Source organism: Chiloscyllium plagiosum, unplaced genomic scaffold (assembly GCF_037043375.1).
Source record: "Chiloscyllium plagiosum isolate Xiang-an unplaced genomic scaffold, Cpla_swu_hap1 HiC_scaffold_8, whole genome shotgun sequence".
In the NCBI taxonomy this organism is placed as follows: domain Eukaryota; kingdom Metazoa; phylum Chordata; class Chondrichthyes; order Orectolobiformes; family Hemiscylliidae; genus Chiloscyllium; species Chiloscyllium plagiosum.
Genome location: NW_028270146.1, coordinates 48312694 through 48332879, shown reverse-complemented (window position 1 = coordinate 48332879; position 20186 = coordinate 48312694). Strand labels below are relative to the sequence as shown.

The 20186-nt window shown below is 39.2% G+C and overlaps 1 protein-coding gene across 3 annotated transcripts in view; it reads left to right on the top strand.

Moving 5' to 3' along the window:
- LOC122553540 (exocyst complex component 3-like) overlaps positions 1-19725 on the top strand; it is a 78132-nt gene extending 58407 nt beyond the window's left edge. For all 3 annotated transcript variants that reach the window (XM_087989794.1, XM_043697481.2, XM_043697482.2), the window contains exons 8-11: positions 8213-8332; positions 8426-8578; positions 15916-16037; positions 17680-19725. In XM_087989794.1, the coding sequence (XP_087845920.1) occupies positions 8213-8332; positions 8426-8578; positions 15916-16037; positions 17680-17878 (594 nt within the window). In that variant the 3' untranslated portion in view covers positions 17879-19725. The remainder of the gene's footprint in view (positions 1-8212; positions 8333-8425; positions 8579-15915; positions 16038-17679) is intronic.
- Positions 19726-20186: the final 461 nt, after the last annotated feature.

Here is a 20186-nt window from a genome sequence, read left to right as displayed (position 1 = left end):
TGCAGATCACCAACCAATGCGGGATTATGACGTTATGATAACTATAACAGAGACATTGCTCAAGGAAAGCCAGGACTGGGTGTTAATTATTCCCAATTATAACTGTTCCGATGAGATAGAAAAAGGAAAAAATTAGGAGGGTTGGTTATGTTGGTTAAGGAAAGATTCAACAGAAAAGTCATATTCTAGAGAGTTCAAGGACAGAATCGATTTGGCTCGCGTTAAAGAGCTAAAAGGCTACAATTATATTGCTTGGTATCATTTATAGATCACGAACTAGAGGAATAAAACTGCAAGGAACTTAGAGAGGTGTAAACATCATTAGATAGAATCAGAAATAATGAGGAAATTTAATTAACCCATATTGACTAGGATAATATAAGGAACCGCGAGGGGCATGCATTCTTAGATTATATTCAGTAGAATATTCTACTGAATACTTGTCAGGTTGAATGAAAAAGGAGGCACTAATGGACCTGGTTCTTAGGATTGGGGGTGGGACAAGCAGAGACTGTGTCAATGCCAGAGTATTTAGGGAATAGTTATCGTAATACTTAGAATAACAGTAGAAAGGACAAAAGACCATCCAAAGTAAGAATAGTTAATTTGAGGAGAGCTGATTTCAATGGAGCACGAACAGGTTAGATTGGAACTGAAGAAAAATTATAACTGAAAAAGAGATGGCCTTCAAAGAAGAGATGTGTTGGTATGTTTGAGATATATTCCCTTACATTGACTTTAAGACAAAAGGTCAGTGTTCTGTAGATGAAAAAGGTGATAGAAATTAAGATAATAAGAAAAAATTGTTTTATGAAAGGCGTTATATAGAAATTGCAATTGTGAGCCAAGCTGAATAAGTGTTATGAAGAAGGTTTAAAAGGGAGATTAAAAAGCAAATTAGAAGAACAGGGTGGGTTTATAATAAAAGTTAACATAAATGGAATCCCAAAGTATTGTAGAGGTACCTTATAGAGTAAAAGAATGCCAAAAGGAGGAGTGACTAAAAAGGAATTTCACACCTGCAGAGAGGCAGGAGGCATGGTTGTGGTGTTAAATTAATACTTTGCATCTGTTTAAACTAATGAAGGAGATGCTGCCCTGGCCATTGAGATAGAGGAGGAATCTCAGTCACTGAAAGGGTTTTAAAATTGATAAGGAGGTATTTTTAAAATTGATTCATTTTGTAGGGTGTAGGCGTTGATGGCTGGCTGGCCAGCATTTCTTGCCCATTCGTAGTTGCCCTTAAGCAGGTGGTGGTGAGCTATCTTCTTGAATTGCTGCAGTCCATCTGCTGTGGGTTGACCTACAATGCCATTAGGGAGGGAATTCCAGGATTTTGACCCAGTGACAGTGAAGAAATGACAATACATTTCCAAGTCAGGATGATGAGTGGATTGGAGGAGAACTTGAAAGTGGTGGTGTTCTCATATATCTGCTGCTCTTTTTCTTTTAGATGGAAGTGGTCGAGGGTTTGGATGGTGCTGTCTGAGTATCTTTGGTGAATTTCTGCAGTGTATATTGTAGATAGTTCACATTGCTGCTACTCAGCATCAGTGATGGAGGGAGTGGATGCTTGTGGGTATAGTGCCAGTTGTGCAGACTGCTTTGTCCTGGACAGTGTCAGGTTTCTTGAGTGTTGTTGGGGCTCCACTCATCCAGGCAAGTGGGGAGTATTCCATCACATTCCTGATTTGTGCATTGTAGATGGTGGGCAAACTTTGGGGAGTCAGGAGGTGAGTTGCTCTCCACAGTATTCTTAGCCTCTGACCTGCTGTTGTCGCCACTGTGTTTATGTGATGAGTCTAGTTGAGTTTCTGCTGAATGATAACCTCCAGCATGTTGATAATGGAGGATTCAGTGATGGTAACACTGTTAAATACCATGGGGTGGTGGTTATATTAGCTCTTAATTGTGATGGTCATGACCTGACATTTATGTGGCACAAACGTTACTTGCCACTTGTTAGCCCAAGCCTGGATATTGTCCAGATCTTGTTGCATTTGAACATGGATTGCTTCTGAGGAGTTACGAATGGTGAACATTATGCAATCATTGGTGAACATCCTCACTTCTGACCTTATGGTGAAGGAAGGTCATTGGTGAAGCAACTGAAGATGGTTGGGTTGAGGACATTACCCAAAGGAACTCCTGCAGAGATGTCTTGCAGCTGAGATGACTGACCTCTAACAACCACAACAATCTTCCTACATGTCAGCCACTGGAGAGTTTGCCCCCTGATACCGTTTGATTCCAGTTTTGCTATGGTTTTTCTTGATGCCACAGTCGGTTGAATGTAGCTTAAAAAGAAGTTCCACTGCTACATTTTATGGGGGGAGAAATGTTCCACACTTCTTGTGAAGAAGTGTTTCCTAATTAGAGTTGTGATTGACCACTGTTATTTAATGTTATGTCCCATTGTTGAAGGCACTCTCAACAGCATAAAAGATTTCTTGTTTCCTTTATTAATTCCTTTCAAATCCTAAAAATCTCAAAACAAAATCATCTAGTGCCACTCCCAAAAGATGATAATAGCAAGCGTTATGTTAAAGGAGTATTTAAAGGGACTCAAGCATTTTAATGAGGTTCATTGTTTGGATTTTCAAAACCTTTTGCTTATATTTTGGTCAGAATGTAGAATTTTTTGCATTGTTACATTGTTTCCAACATTCTTAAAGGCATTTAAAGGTAAACAGGTTCTGACCTTAGCAGGGGTGCTCACATCTCGAGAAGCAATTCAGATAAAAGAGAGAAGTGGACAATAACAAAGTATTGTTAGAAAGAATCTGAAAAAAGGGTCGGTAAAGCAGTCTCTGCAATAATGACTTCCACTTTTGGGGTACCAGATCAAGTGACAGTTCAGTGCCTTTCAACAAGAAAATGTTTTGGGAATTGCAATACATATACTTCCACATGAAAATATTCCACATTTTAAATGCAAAAGGAGGTGAACATGACAATGCCGGAGCAGCAGAAAACAATACCTAAATAGGTCACATGAAAGATATGACTAATCCCTAAACAATGGATAGCAAGAATGAAAAAACATATAAAGGAAAGTTATTTGATTTAGATTTACAATACAATGAAGCAGATCACCTGACACTACCATTTATCCCAAGTTGACAAATACTGTGGAGCGTATTTGTGGGGGCACCTCAGGTGTTGATTGGTTGCTTGTCTGGCCCCATCATAGCAGCAATTAGTTCCAGAGAGATGCAGGACATTATATTCTGCATACTGCCTGAAGACCAAGCTAACCACACCATGGAAATGGCTTCATCGAATACACTTACTTCATGTAAAACACTGCAATGTGTGTTTAAAAAAACATTTCTTCATACTTAACTTTGCATCAACCATAAGGAACTCTGTGGCTCAAAGGGTAATCAAGCAATCTCAATGTATTGCTTGATAGGTGCATGTGAGCAATCTATTTTTAGCGAGGTGCTTCTCCTTGATAATAACCCCTGTCAACAATTATACTTGAATAGGGCACTCAGAATAACTTGGCCATGCTATGTTAACATTATTACAATTACACAGTTCTTCCTTGAGGTTTGCAACTACAAAACTAAAAAATAATCTGTTAGGAGTTTCCATCTCTAAGGAAGCTTCAGGACAATTGTCATCCAACAATCTGCTCTGAAAATGATGCTCATATTTTGACAGCTGCACCACAGCAGTTGAGACAATTCATAACATTCTAAAATAATCAACAACTTTCTAAATAAACTAACTATCAACCCATAACTTAGGTCAACTTGCTGACCAAGCTGTGAAAGCAGTATACAATAGTGTAAGTGATCCAACAATTAACGGATCAGGTGTAAGTTCTCCAGTCTGGCCATGACCAATTATGAATGGTAGTGAACAATAAAATGACCAACAAGAGGAAGAAGAGGCTCGATAATTATTCCCATCTTTAACAATGGGGGATTCTAGCACATTTGTGCAAAGAAGGCTGAAACATTTTCATCTATCCTCAGCCATGACGGGCTGAACAGATGATTCATTTTGTTATTCTCCTGAGATCCTCAACATTTGCAGATACTAATTTTGAGCCAATTTGATTAACTCCATGTCATGTCAATAAACAGCTGAAGACACTGGATACCACAATGGCCACGGGCCCACAACACTCTGACAATATTATTGAAGACTTGTCCTCCAGACCTAGCCATGTGCCCGAAACGTCGATTCTCCTGTTCCCTGGATGCTGCCTGACCTGCTGCACTGTTCCAGCAACACATTTTCAGCTCTGATCTCCAGCATCTGCAGACCTCACTTTCTCCTCCTAGCCATGTCCTTAGCCAAGTTGTTCCAGTGCAGCTACAAAACTTTCATCTAAAGGTATATTCTATATGCAAAACTCAGCCTGACCAATTATAGCCCTAATGATCCGTTCTCAATCATTGGCAAAGTGGCTGAATGGTCCATTGACAGTGTTATTCATTGGAACTTGCAAAGGAATAACATGCTCACTGATACTCAGTTTGGGTTCTGCCATAACCAGTCAGTACCTGACCTCCTTGCAGCTTTGGATCAAACACAAGTAAAAGTTGAATTCCCAAGGTGATGGGAGGTTGACTGCTCTTGACAGCAGGGTCGAATATGACTGAGTATCGCATCAACAAGAAGGCAGAACAAAACTAGAGTCAATGGGAATTGGACAAAAGCCTCCTCTGGATGGAAACATACATGACTCAAAGGAAAATGGGTCTTCAGGTGCTTCATAAATGTCCTTCCCTCCATCAGAATGCCAGAACTGAAGACATTCAGTGATTGTTTCATAATGTTTAACAAATTTTGCAACTCTTCAGATACTAAAGCAATGTATGTCCATATGTAGCAAGACCTGGACAACATTCAGCCAACTCCCTTTTGCACCACACAAGTGTCAGGCAATGACAATTTCCAAAAGAGGGAATATAATTGTCATCCACTTACATTCAATAGCATTACTATCATCTAATAACTCACTACCATGGGAGTTACCATGATTAGAAACTGAACTAGAACAGCTATATGAATACTGTGGCTACAAGAGCAGGTCAGAAGCTCAGAATCCTGCAGCGCGTAAGTCTCCTCCTATCTCCTCAATGCCTATACATTATCTATAAGTCACAAGTAGGAGTATGATGAAATACTGCCTAGATGTGTACAGCTCCAACAACACACACGAGGGTCAACCATCCAGGACAAAGCATCCTTTTTTATTGCACCCATCCGCCACCTTGAACATTCATTCCCTTCACCACTGACAGTACACTGCAGTAACGTAGCAAGCTTCCTTTGTCAGCACCTTCCAAACATGTGATGTCTGTCGTCTAGAAGAACGAGGACAGCAGACACATGGGAACAGCACTACCTACATGTTCTCCTCCAAACCACACAGCATCTTGACTTGGAACTATATCATGCTCCTTCACTGTCATTGGGTCAAAATCCTGGAACTCCCTTCCTAATGACAGTTGAGTGGCCCTGCAGTGGTTCAAGGAAGATAGCTCACCTTCTCCAGGGCAATTAGAATAGGACAATAAATGCTGACCTAGTCAGTGACAAATCCCATGAACAAACTAAATAATTGTTTGAAGTAAGTTTGTCCTTTTTCCTAATGTTAATGGACCATTTTAAAAAAAAATTGTCCAAGATCTGGATCCAGATCCATATCATCACCAAAGTCTAATATGTTCTTTGTTGAGCATTACCTATGTGTGTCTAACCTTTTGTTGAAACCCATCCATTAGGTTTTGAGATAAGTTCTTTATGAACAGACAGACATACTGAACAAATGGGTCGGAATATTGCCACTGTCTACTTTCAATAACATCAGTTTGTATTTTTCGTTACCGACTAATGTTCCAGTTCACTGTGCCTTGATATATATATTTCTCATCTGAATGTTTTCATTCCTCATGAACTTGCTCCTTCTTATCCATAAAACCTTGCTCAGCTCTATATCCTACTGTTGCCTGGTGCCAAACACTCCATTCCTCTCTCACCAGTCTTGTGCTCCCTTGTTGTTTGCCCCTTTTATTGTGGACAATATCTTCAGCATTTTAAGTCCAATGCTCTGGAATTCCCTCCATAAATTCCTCTGGCTCTCCATCTCCCACTCCCACTTGAAGAACATTCCGATAAATCTGTACTAATTTGGCCATCCCTCCTACTTATCTGTATTTTAACTTAGCGTTTACTTTTTCGATTAAGCGACTGTGAAGCACCTTGTAACAGTTTTCTATATTAAGTGCATTTTTCAGTGGTAGTCATTGCTGAGTGTCCAGACGGCATTACAGCAACCCAAAGGTTCCTGCGGAGACCACACACAAGAGTGCCCCTTCAGGTTACTGTGCATTTGAACAAATTATCTGCAAAAGAAAATCAGGGCGTTAATTGTAATACATTTAAAGAGTGAATCTGGTGCTGCATTCCCAGTGACAACAGTAAATTAAGCCAAAAATCACACAACACCAGGTTATTTGAAAGCACTAGCTTTCAGAGTGCTGCTCCTTCAATACTGGCTCCTCCGCACCAACAGTAAATGAGATAACTCAGTGTTGGTTATTAGTGGGCAACACTTTTGAGTGAGATGGCCTTCTACGTTCATTCAGCTATGTCACAATGACTGGTGCAGCTACACTTGTGCTGTTGAGGATTGTTCTGTATCCGCTGAGCTTTTGGGTCCACACTTTCAGGTAGGTATTAAGGCATTGAACCCCTGCGTCACAATTTTATTCATCAGATTCCTTCACTTAGTTGAAACAATCTTCTTAACTAAGAAGGCTATATAAATGTGGCTTGGAGATTACAATTGCTGACAGACCATGTTGGATACTCTGCTTAAACTCAAATGGCTACTGTAAATATATTCCTTACTTTAAAAACGGAAGGCTGGCTGTGACTCTGGATGGATTCAGCACTCAAAACCCTGTGGTGACTCTGTAACACAAGCAGGGGGCGGTCACGTGACGTCCCGTTTCGCGCCCCCGGAAGAGGGCGGTCGGTCACGTGATGTTCCGTTTCGCGCCTCGGAGATGGGTCGAGGAGGTCACGTGATGCTCCGTTTCGCAGGCAAAAGAAGGTCACGTGGGGTCGGACATCTAGGAATGCGAGGAGGCGGGGAATGGAGTCAGAGCAACACCCAATCAGAAGATAATTCTACCTCAGTGTTTATATGACGTTTTTTATGGTATAAAAGACTGGGGCAGGGACAAAACGAGGTCTTTCTTTTTGAACTGGCACACTTTTGTAGTTTGTCAGGGACAAAGAGGTTTAGACCCAGAGCTCTGAATGCTTTGTTCACTTACTGTGTAAAATAAATTAAGAGTGTGAGACCGAATATCTTCTCCTATTGCTTCATTTAAAAGAACACGCAGGACTTGGCTCACACATAGGAGAAAGTAACTTTAAATTGGTAGATTGAGCCAGAGTCCAACACTACATAAATTATTGATAGCAGACTTCTGTTGTATGGCAGTGTGAAGAGGTGGAAATCCATTGGGCTATGTAGTTAGGGAAGGATTCACACTGGTCAATGTCCAGCAAGTTCCTACTTCTCCTCCTGCCATGACCATCAAGCTTGCATGCATGCACTTTAAGATTCACCTGGTGCTCCCTTTTGAATCTTATCCGGCACATTTTTAATGGTAGCTGAATACAATTGGTGGATTAAATGATTCAGGTGCAATTTTGGCTTCATGGGAGCTACTTCAGACCTGTCACTGGCTCTTTGATGACATTCGTAGAAGTGAAAGAGCAACAGAAGATATGTTTGAATGTTAACCACTGGTACCCTTTCAAATATTGCTTATGTGTCAAAATGCTGTTGAAATAATTTTATGCTTGAAATGTCTCAGACCACGAGCAAATGAGTAAATGGAGAGGAAAAAAAAGGATCTGGGATTAAAGATGCCTTCTACTTCATCCATTCCCACCCTTAGGTCTGCGCTGTGTGGCAAGGTTATGAATTGGGTTTTTTTCTCCGTATTTCTGTTTTGTTCTGCTGTAAAATGACATTAGCTATTGGAAAGTCAGTCCTAAGATAGTTGAAATGTCATCAGCATGTAAACAATACCCAAATGCTCGTCCCATTGTGGATGTGAGAACTAAATATAAATGTCTTAGGCAGGTACATTATTTTATGGAGAGGGTGTACTGAATATTGATGAGGTTTATTGTCCCCAGTGTAACTATTTTTTGTTTTGTTTTTAAGATTTGCTTTTCAAACCATTTGAAAAAGGATTTGGATTCAAATAACTTAAATAAAGCAAGTTCTTCAATAATAGACTATTTTGCTCAATTTTCTGATATGAGCACAACAGGCTTCTACAAGGTAATGTAAGCTTTAATTTGTACACATATGGCACATATCATTCAAAATTCATTTTTTTGGAAAATGAAGTTGTATTTTGAATTTTCTTTGCAGGCTTTGGTAGCGAGGGCACAATCTGTAATTATTCAGGAATACTTAAGAGTCATTATTAACAGTTCTCTGAGATGTACATCAAATAACCGGAGTCAGATATCTAGAAAAATTATTCAGGACTCCAAACAGCTGCAACAGGTCTTTGCAAATCTGGTAAGAAGGTTTCACTAACTATCCTATTCATTTTTTAACTATCCTATTCATTATTTAAGAATATAAGCAGAAATATAGGAGCAGGAGTAGGCCATACCTGAACTTGCTTATTTCATAAAGGTTAGCTCTTTCCATAAGTTACTTGGCTTTCCCTCTGATTTGAAGTGGTTTTCCTTGTCATTTTCTTTTAAGTGCCCCTAGTTATCATCCACTATTACCTTATTAAACTGTGAAAATGCAAGTTGCTCTATGGCCTAACAAGTTACTCAGAATATTAAAAATGGTTTGAATTGAATTGCCCTGTGATTTTATTTTTCCCCCTTCCCCTCCTATCCAGAAAGCCTATCAGGAATTTACTGCAGCAATACTTTATTTCCAACTATACTCTGGCACAAATTTGTGGCTTTCCAAATTAGCGCTGATTAAGGTACAGAATGCGCACATTTTCTTCCTAAGATGTTCGGTGCCTGGAGATGTGATTTTTCAAAGTCTTAAAGAAATGTGATGTTCCATGCAAACTAAGAACAATACCATATTCCATTCAAACTGCTCGGAAATGAGAGTTATGTACAATGAGAAATAAAAAGTAAACAGGAGAAACCAATGTATTTAAGATCACACTAATTTTTTTAAAATAAATCATGGTCTTGAGAATTCATGTACCCTCTTGAAGTAACTTCAACAAGATTACACTGACATAAATGCTGGCCCTAGTTTATTGCTGATTTTGAGCTGATATGGATTGTCATCGACAGGGCCTCTGCCCTTTCTAAACACAAATACTGATTTAAAAATGGGTGAGGGGGATCCAAGATGGCGGCGACCCAGTAAGACTGAGTCTATAGTGCTCCTCCCAAGACTTGGGCACAGTGGGTCACCTACCCCCTACCAAGCTCACCAAATCATTTATAATAGTTTTGTAATTCAATTAGTTGTGTAATATTACATTTAAACAACTTAATCCTAAGTTAAAATGACTAAAGGGAAGGGAGCCCGCAGCTCTCAGCATGCAGGAACCCCTCCCCCACACTCTCCAGCTGCAGCAGAGGCGTCCACAGCCACACCGGGGGACTTACAACAGTAACAAGCCTTGCAGAAATGCTTTCCAAGCTTGACTCGAAGATCGATGCTTTTATTGTCGAATCCAGAAACCGTTGGGAGTCGCTCTCGGCCGCGCTGCAGAAGCACGACCGTGAGATTGAAGAAATTCAACGCCGAGTCGGAGGGGCGGAGCTAAAGGCTGCGACCTCCGAGACAACCGCTCAATCGGCCGTGGATCAGGTCCGGACTCTCGAGCAGCGAGTCCGGACCTTGGAAAATCATATTGACGACCTCGATAATCGAGCTCGCCGAAAAAATATTCGTTTGCTGGGCCTTCCCGAACGGGAAGAGGAAGGCCAGCTTACAGCATTCCTGGAGCAGTGGCTGCCACAACTTTTAAATCTGCAAGCTGGATCAGGCCAGGTAAGGGTGGAATGGGCCTACCGGGTAGCAATACGCGGGCCCGGCTCGAACCAGCGCCCACGCCCGGTCCTGTTCCGGCTGCAGAGCTATAGGGAGAGGCAGATACTCCTAGAAGCCTCTAGAAATCTCGGAAAAGACCCCCAAGCTATGATCTACAAAGAATCCAAGATCATGCTATTTCAGGACTTTTCCCCGGCTCTAGTTCGAAAGAGGAAGGCATTCGACGAGGTGAAGAAGCGTTTAAGGGACTTAAATGTTCAGTACTCCTTACGCTACCCAGCGATGTTACGCTTTAACCATGAAGGATCCGTATATAACTTTGGATCACCAGAAAAGGCTAAGGAATTCTTGGACTCTCTTAGATAAACTGTAGGACATAATGGATGTTGGTCTGCCTTTCCCCCCCCCCCCGCTTTGGTTTATATCCCCTCCCTTTTTTTTTCTTACCTTACTGCTTAATATTATCATGGGGGGTGGGGAGAGGGATTTGATTTTCTCCCCCCCCCTTGGAGTTGTTTTCTGTTATTATTTTATGTATATATGAGGGATGTATGTATATGTGTGTGTATGTGTATGTATGTATGTATATATATATATATATATGTGTGTGTATGTGTATGTATATATATGTATATATATATAAGCTGGGGGATTTGGTTAATGTTGGTGGGGGGAGGTGGTTACCTTATTCGATTTTACCTCTGTCTTTAGGAGCGGGGTTGTTTTCCCTTCGTTATTTTGTATTATCATATTTAATTATTATTTGTTGAAGTGGTAATTTTATAGTTATATGTTTATATATGGTATTAACATTACCAAATATACCCAGGTGTTGGTATGGGTGCGGGTAGGGTGCTCACTGTTAACTCTAGCTTTGTATTATATTTGAATTCTCCTCATTTTATTGAGGAGTGCCTGGGTCAAGGGTGGGGCATTGGTTGGGAGAGGATATGAGGGACTTTTGGAGAGGAAGTGACGCCCCCTGGGAACAAGGGGGAAAGTCTCCACTTAGATACGTTTTATATTTTTTTTATTTAGAAATAGTTTTTTACTGTATTGTTGTGGGTGTATTAAAGAGGCTTTATTTTTGTAAATTTTACATGTTCCATGCTCGGGATGTTCTGGATAGGGTTCCCCCTCCCGAGGGGTCTCGGACTGGCCCAGAGGATTATGGTTGATCAGTCGGTTAAGTGGTGCACCTGGAATGTCAAGGGGAGTAATTCGCCACTCAAAAGGAAGAAAATATTATCAAATCTTAAGAAGGAAAGAGTTGATATAGCTCTCCTACAGGAGACACACCTGTCAGATAAAGAACACTTGAAATTACGACAGGGCGGATTTGATCAGGCCTTTTTTTCTTCTTTTAGCTCAAAAAGCAGGGGAGTTGTTATTCTTATTCGGAAGAATTTCCCTTTCAAAATCCTAAAGCAGATAAAAGACGAATCTGGACGATATATCTTGATTAAAGCCCTCATAAATGGAGAGGAATATGGGATTTTAAATTTGTACTGCCCCCCGGCACACCCCTTTAAATTTATAACGGAAGCCTTTTCAAAATTGATGGCTTTTGATGCCCGTCATATAATTATAGGGGGAGACTTTAATTGTATTATGGATCCGGAAATAGACAGGATTCCCAAGAGTACTGCAGGAGTATCTCCCAGATCTAGACAATTGATGGATCTGAACAAAGAATTAGGATTGGTAGATGTATGGAGATGTCTTCATCCACAGGGTAGAGATTTTTCTTTCTACTCTAATCCACATAAATGTCATACCAGAATTGATATGTTTTTTGCCCCCTCGATTTTTTTAAATTCCATATCATCCTGTAAAATAGGTAATATAGCAATTTCTGACCACGCTGCTGTATATATGGAAACTAAGGCGAGGAACAGTGGGACATCCCCTCGGCATTGGCGTATGGACCCCTTCTTAATGAAAGATAGTAAATTTGTAAAGTACTTCTCTCAAGAATTTAAAACTTTTTTAGAAATTAATTCAGGTACAGCTAGCAACCCGTCAATGATGTGGGAGACCATCAAAGCTTACACACGAGGCTTGATCATCTCCTAGTCAGCGACCCAGAAGAAATTAAAGGGAGAACAACAGCGTCTGCTTGAAGCCCGCTTAAAAGCGGCTGAAACAGCATACACTGATAGACCTTCTATTATTAAATTGCAAAGGATTACAGCTCTTAGGACAGCTCTAAACACTACACTTACTCAAACGGCTAAGAGGGAAATATTATTTGCAAAGCAAAGGTTATATGAATATGGCGACAAACCGGGTAGATACTTAGCATTTCTTGCAAAGAAAAAAAAGGCCCCTCAGACTATTATGTCTATCAAGGAAAGTACGGGTATTTTGACTCATGATCATAAAAAGATTAATGCGACCTTTAGAGAATTCTATTCTGAGTTATATAAATCACAGGATTGTGAAGATAGGACGAAGAGGATGCAGTCATTTTTTAAAAATTTGACTTTTCCAGACCTAACTCCGGAACAAGTATCGGTCCTAAATGCTCCTCTTACACCCCAAGATATAGTTGATGCAATTAGGCACCTTCAAAATGGTAAGGCGCCGGGCCCAGATGGCTTTCAAGCTGAATTCTATAAAGAATTTACAGAAATACTGGCTGGTCCACTTATGGACATGTATAACTATGCATATAGTCAGGGCTGTCTCCCGCCTTGGCTGAAAGAGGCAAATATCTCTCTTATCCTTAAAAAAGGAAAGGACCCAGAAGATTGTACATCATACAGACCAATATCCTTGCTAAATGTAGATTTTAAAATCCTCTCTAAAACGTTAGCACTGAGACTAGAAAGGATACTGCCACATATTATAAAGGAGGATCAGACGGGGTTTATTAAGGGCCGTAGATCATCCAATAATGTTAGAAGGGCTCTGAATATGATTCAAGCTTGTCATCAGGGAAAGATACCAGGAGTAGTGGTTTCATTAGACGCGGAAAAGGCATTTGATAGGGTCGAATGGTCATATTTGTTTTACACATTGGAGAGGTTTGGTGTTGGACAGGTGTTTACCAAATGGATCTCAACATTGTATAGTGATCCCAAAGCAGTTGTGGTTACCAATGGATTAGGCTCGGATAGCTTCAGTGTGGGTAGGGGCTGCCGTCAGGGATGTCCCCTCTCGCCATTGTTATTCACGCTAATAATTGAACCACTAGCAGAAGCTATACGAGCTGATCCTAATATAGTGGCCCCAAGGATTGGTACAGGTAAACATAAAATTACCCTTTATGCAGATGATGTTCTTCTATTCCTCAGTAACCCTTTGATGTCCATACCTCGCTTAATCCAAGTTATTAATACATTTAGTGCATTCTCAGGCTATAAAATTAATTTTTCAAAATCGGAGGCTATGCCAATGGGTGGCCTTGCTGTGATACCCCGCTTAGCGGACGGTTCCCTTTTTCCCTTTCGCTGGTCCCTGGAGGGTTTCTTATATTTAGGCATTTTTATTACTCCAGTATTTGGTCAGTTGTATAAGGCTAATTTTGTGTATTTATTGGAAAGGATAAGGCAGGACCTCCAGCGATGGGGAGACCTGCCAATTTCCTGGTTGGGTAGAATAGCATTAATCAAAATGAATATCCTGCCCCGTCTCCTATATCCTATGAGAATGCTTCCGGTGATGCTGCCGAGGACGGCTTTATGTAAATTATACGGCTGGCTGAGTTCCTTTATCTGGAATTATAGGCGGCCCCTCATTAAGCTGAAGAAGCTACAGCTTCCACAGGCAAGTGGTGGATTGGACTTCCCAGATTTTAGGAAATATCAATTAAGTTCCCTATTAAGTTACATAGCTGATTGGGTCTTGTCTGATCCACAATCAATCTGGTTGGACATCGAGGCTTCTCAAGTAAAATACCCACTTATTAACCTTTTATTCTCAGACAAGAGGAAAATCATTACAGATCACTGTAAAAACCCTATAATACTAAATACAATCAAGGCTTGGAATATAATGCGGCAAAATGAGGGTAATTCACATAAAACATCCCCCTATGCACCGATAGTGGGAGCATGGGGATTCCAACCGGGGTTTACAGATGCCACTTTTAAACTCTGGAGATCCAGGGGTATCTCATGTCTCGGGGATTTATTTAAAGATGGGGTCCTGATGTCTTTCGGACAGCTGCGTCAGAAATTCGGATTACCCAATGGAGACCTCTTTCGATATTTCCAAATTCGAGATTATATACAGAAGAAGACTACGTTATTAGATAGTCTTTATAAATCCGATAGAGAATGTAGTGTCCTACGACCAGTGGGGGTATCTTCCGTCAGTAATATTTATCATTTACTACATGATGAAGTATCGGGAGATATGGATAATCTGCTTAAAACATGGGATCAGGATCTGGGACTAGAAATCTCCACAGAAACGTGGAATGATATCTGGGAAAATGCTAGAAGAATTACTATTTGTAACAGAACTCAGGCTATCCAGCTGAAGATACTTCATAGGGCCCATATAGCACCGGTTCGATTGGCAAAATCTAAGGCAGGAGCATCTCCAATGTGTCCTAAATGCAAAATAGAGGTGGGCACTCTTGTACATTGCTTATGGACCTGTCATAAGATCCGTAGATATTGGACTAAAGTAGCAAGTACCCTGACAGAAATTTTAGGAACGGAAATAAAAGTGGACCCCGTATCTCTCCTCTTGGGCTTTTCGAACTTTCCCTCCCTGGACACGTACGGGAAGAGACTATTTTCTATTCTTTCTTTCTGTGCAAGGAAAAATATTTTGGTGAACTGGGCGGCGGAGGGCCCCCCTGGACTTTCAAATTGGCACAGACTAATTATGGAATGTATTCCCCTTGACTTCCTTACAAACATGGTGCACTGAAAGACCGAATTATTTTATAAAATATGGCAGCCCTTTTTGAATTATATAAATACAGATATTTCGGCTATCCTAACAAGGGCTTTTATTTAATTGAGATTACAAACCTGGCTGGTCCGCGGCCCCTCGGGGGAGGAATCCCGCACGAATACGGGTTTTATTATATCTGATGCTAACACATCCCGAGCATGTAAGAGACTTAAATATACACCCTGGTTAGTTGTAGGTTAGATTAGTAGATAGTTGAGTTTTGTTTGTTTGTTTTTTTTTCTTTTCGGTTTTTTTTTTGTTGTTTTGTTTTTTTTTTGTCAAATTTTGGCTATTGTATATTTGAGCTAATTGTATATCAATGTTTATATCTGAGAGTTTTGTTTATTTTTGTAAACTTGTAAAAATGTTAAATTTCTAATATAAATATCTATTAAAAGAAAATGGGTGAGATCAGATGCAGAGACACTTAGTATTCCAGTTACTTCACCTCAGGTCTTCGCTAAAAACTCTGTACAAGATTGGCCACAGATATGGCCATGTGGACTTATGGACAGATATGGACTTATTAACAGGTAAATATAGGAACAAGCTAGGGATTCAGCTTGCCCCCATCAACGAGCCAGCTCCACTGGATTTATTGGATTTGTGACATAGGGAAGTAATGTAGGTATCCTCCTTATGCTTAAACTTCAACCATGGTAGCAATTGTAGAGGTTTTCTACTGCACAATAAGCTTTGATAGGGTCATAAATTGGGTGTTGAATAGATCCAAAATATAGCACTTAATGATTTTCAGGGATAACAATTTGCCTACAAAGTCAAAGTTAATACGTATATGTGTTGCTTAATATAGCTTAAGTGTATTGTTAACTTATTGTTAGGACCTCATATTTTCATTTAGAAACATTTGATTTTGTAAATCCTTAAACAACTTCATATTCATCGAGTTGTCAACATCGTGGTAATGAAAAATATTTGTTTGTTTTTAATATTTTCAGCAGTCTAGTGCCACTTGCCTAAACCAACCTATCCTAGATGTGGCTGAAATCATTCAAATCAATGATATTAATGCATTGAAGACAGAAGTTGCTGCACTTGTTTGTAACTACCCTGATGTAAGGTAGGTGATCATGTGAAACTCAATGTTTATCAGCATTCTTTTCTGAGGAGATCTTAAGCTGCCAACTTGAAAATGTTGACAGATTCAAAAAGAGTTGGCAATTTATAAACACAATTTTCAAACATTTGTAATTAAATTGAAAGTTGTTGGGTTGCCATAGTCTTACCAGACTAAAGGGTTGTTCGCTCATTAGAGAGAGATGACTGGTGGTGATTTAACCTGAGGACCACCATACTTCAGGTGAGGGGAGAAGTTGAGAAGGACACTCCTTCATGGTAGTCTTAGACAGTGATGGGAATTGAACCCACACTGTTGGCATTGCTCTGCTTCGCAAACCAACCATCCAGCCAACTGAGCTAAACTGTGTTCAGTTTTGAGATTTATCCATGACATGGGAGCAGTGCTGAGAAATGTTCAGGTCTGCAAGAAGTAAATGCAAAATAATAGTTTATTGGGACACACATAGTATATCTCAGCACAAGTTGATTGACTGTATCCAAGTTCTTACATATTACAAATGTTATCAGTACAGCATTTTTCAAGATAAGGTAACATTTGATAGAATCGTTAAAACAATAAATTCCAATCCTTAATGCATACTTGACTGAGAGCCCAAAAATCCATTAGTGAATTGAATTACCGGAGCACCAATGAAAACTTTTTTTTGATTGTCAGCTCTGGTTCTCTGGTCTGTTCTGTCAATTGCACAATATTTATTTATACAAGATTAGGCAGTTTTAAGTGCTTACAATTCCCACTATTGATATTTAAAGAGTCGGGATAGTTGATACTTCTTTTGGTATATTGTAAAAGGTATTTTTAAGAAAATGGGAAGAAACAAAAAAATGACTTTAAGTTTATCATTATTTCCAACTTTCTTCAAAATCTCCTTTTACAACATGTCATCCTATTGTCACTGTAGGCTTAATTGCTTATATGAAATATATCATGGGTGAACGGATATAGAAGTGCCATAATTTGTCAGAAGATATGAGGGGCCATGGGAATGGATGGAGTTCTGAGGAGAATGTTTAAACATATCTTTCAAAAGGTCCCCTCAGACTATGGTTTAAGCTTCTGACCCTTTGTGAACCGTGAGTTTTTTGAAACCTGGTCTAACTCTATAAAAGTTGCATAAGACTAGGACATGCCTGTCCCCACTTTGGTGCCAACCAGGTCAGGAATACTAGGTGCAAACTCATAATATGAGCCAGTCCACACATTTTAAGGCACTTCTACAGATTGGAAACTTTAGGAATGTGGTCAGGAGTTGGGACCTATCCTCCATGTTTAAAAGGCTCCTAAGTTATCCCGACTCAGTAAAGATTCAAGCCAGAAAGACAGTACCAAAATGATACCGGTAATTAAATATTGAAATTATAAGTTAATGGTTAAAAACAACTTCTTTAACTTTCATAAGATCATTAAAAATATAATGGGGAGATATTAAGCATCGGAAGGGTTGTTGGTGCAGGATCAAATAAGAATATTTTCAAGGAAAAGACAAGATGAATAGGCAATGAATCTGCAAAAATAACATAGGACAGGCAAAGGTTTGGCAACTTCAGACTAACAGAATTAAGGCAATCAGGACCAGTGACTGTTGCATTAGTTGTAAAATACTATAATTTATATTTTAAAGGAAGGAACACATCAATGCTATTCTGGATATTAGAGGAATGATGACCAGAAAAGAAAGACGGAGCATCCTCAAACAAGCAAATGACATGATGAAATTAAACAATGACATTTCATCAGACAATCAATTATTTCAAGGAATAAGTGTCTCTAAATTCCGATGGAGGAAGAATCATTGTTGTATGTTTTGCTGTATAGCATAATCAGAGAACCAGTGAGAATAATAAGTATTGATTGACAGCAGTTTTGAATGAGCTGCACATTTACTTGTCAGTTGGATTGACCCTTACGTTGTTAACTGAATGATGACATTTACACCAGAAAGTGCAAATATTTCAGTTTATACTTTAGACACTAATTCATCACCTTTCTATCTTTTCAAATGTCCGTCATGATTGACGTCAAGTTTCTGTGAGAATATTTGATTATTGAACTAGCTATCACAGGTTGTGACCCTTTGGACATTTTCAAGTCATGAGAGCATGAAGTGTATTTTGATAAAAGTATAGTTGCTGCAAAAAGACATATCCACGTTAAAAATCGCTTGAATCAAGGGACAGCAACAAAATGTCTTTACCAGAAGGCGCAATGACTAGGGGAGAAAGCTTAACAATGTTGTGATTTTACAGGCAATGATCAGATCCAGTAAATATGACATATTTGTCAGAGCTCTGAAGCCTTCACGAAAATTTTAATTGCAATTCATTGATGTGATATTGATTCATATTTGGTAAATTATAACATTTCCTGTGAATCGGTAACTGTAAGAACGTGTAGAACTATTAGTCTTCAGTTAAAAATGTACTTCATGCTAAATATCAATATTTGTTTTTTATGTGCATATTTTCCATTTGGTACAAAGGGACAGGAGACCATTTAACCATTCAAGCATGTTCTGCCATTAAATTAGATTAAATTAAACTAAATGGCTGATCTGTGATTGAATTGTATATATTGCCCTTGCTATTTATCCCTTACTAATACTGGCTTTCAATCACAATTTTAATGTTAACAACTGGTCTAGCATCAATTGCCATTTGCTAAAGAGTGTTCCAAATTTCTATCTTATTTCTGTATAGATTGCTGATAGACAAAGTAGCCTAGGATTAAGGTGGGTGGGCAGGCAAACAGGAAAGAGTTGAGACTGCAATTAGATTGGCCATAATTTTATTGAAAAAGCCAAATAGGCTTGAAGGAATAAAGGGCCTACTCCTCCTCTGAAATCCTATGTTCCTATACATTACCGAAAGGGAAAAATAGACAGTATAGGCAACAGGAGGGACTGGTCGGTGGAATAATAAATAATATAGGTCTTCTATAATTACAGAGTATTTACTAACAGTTGGAGATGTGGCCATGAAATGATATGACTGGGTAATAATAGCATTTTAAAAATTCATTCATGAGATGTGGGCAACGCTGGCTGGCTAGTATTTATTACCCATCCCTAATTGTTAAGAGTCAAACACATTGCCATGGTCTGGAGTCACATATAGGCCAGGTGAGGTAAGGATGGCAGATTTACGCCCCTAAAGGACATTAGCAAACCAGATGGGTTTTTTCCCCAACAATGTACAATGGTACATGTACAATATTCATTAGACTGTTAATTCCAGAGTTTTCTTATTGAATTCATATTCTACCATGTGCTATGGTGGGATTTGAACCCAGATCCCCAGAGCATTACCTGGGTCTCTAGATTAATAGTACAGTAATGATACCATTAAGTCATCACTGCCCCCGTTGAAGTTTGAGTATGATTGAATAATATTGTCATGTGTATTAGTTTTAATGTGATTGGATGATTATAGTTATGTATAATAACTTGAAATGTGAACTATTCAAATATGATTGGTGGAGTTAGGGTGAGTAAATGTGTATCCTTTTGGAAATTATTATGTGTAGGGATATTTGATTGGCAACTTGTTATGTGTAAAATCTTTGTTCTATCAATAGAGATATGAGCTCTAAGTCATTTTTGGATATTTAGATCTCCCATGCAAATATGAATAAACTTTTTTAAACAAAGAAACTTGAGTCTCATCTGGTTTAAGCAGAAATAAAAGGTTAAACTCAAGTTTTCAATTACCTCTTGTTTGGATAGTTGTTTCCTAATTGCAGCTATCAAATGTCTGACTCTAATTTGTAAACTATGCCCCCTAGTCATGGTCTCTCAATGAACAAATGTTTTCTCCCAATTCATTTTACCTATTCTTCTTAATTTCTTGAATAATTTCAATTAAGTAGAGTCATAGAGATGTGCAGCATGGAAACAGACTCTTCAGTCCAACTTGTCCATGCCAACCAGATATCCTAACCTAATCTAGTCCCATTTGCCAGCCCATAGCCCATATCCCTCTGAACCATCCGTTTTTATGTGCCTATCCAGATGCCTTTTAAATGCTGTAATTATACCAGCCTCCACCACTTCCTCCGACAGTTCATTCCATACACGCACCACCTTCTGTGTGAACAAGTTGACAATTAGATCCCTTTTAAATTTTTCCCCTC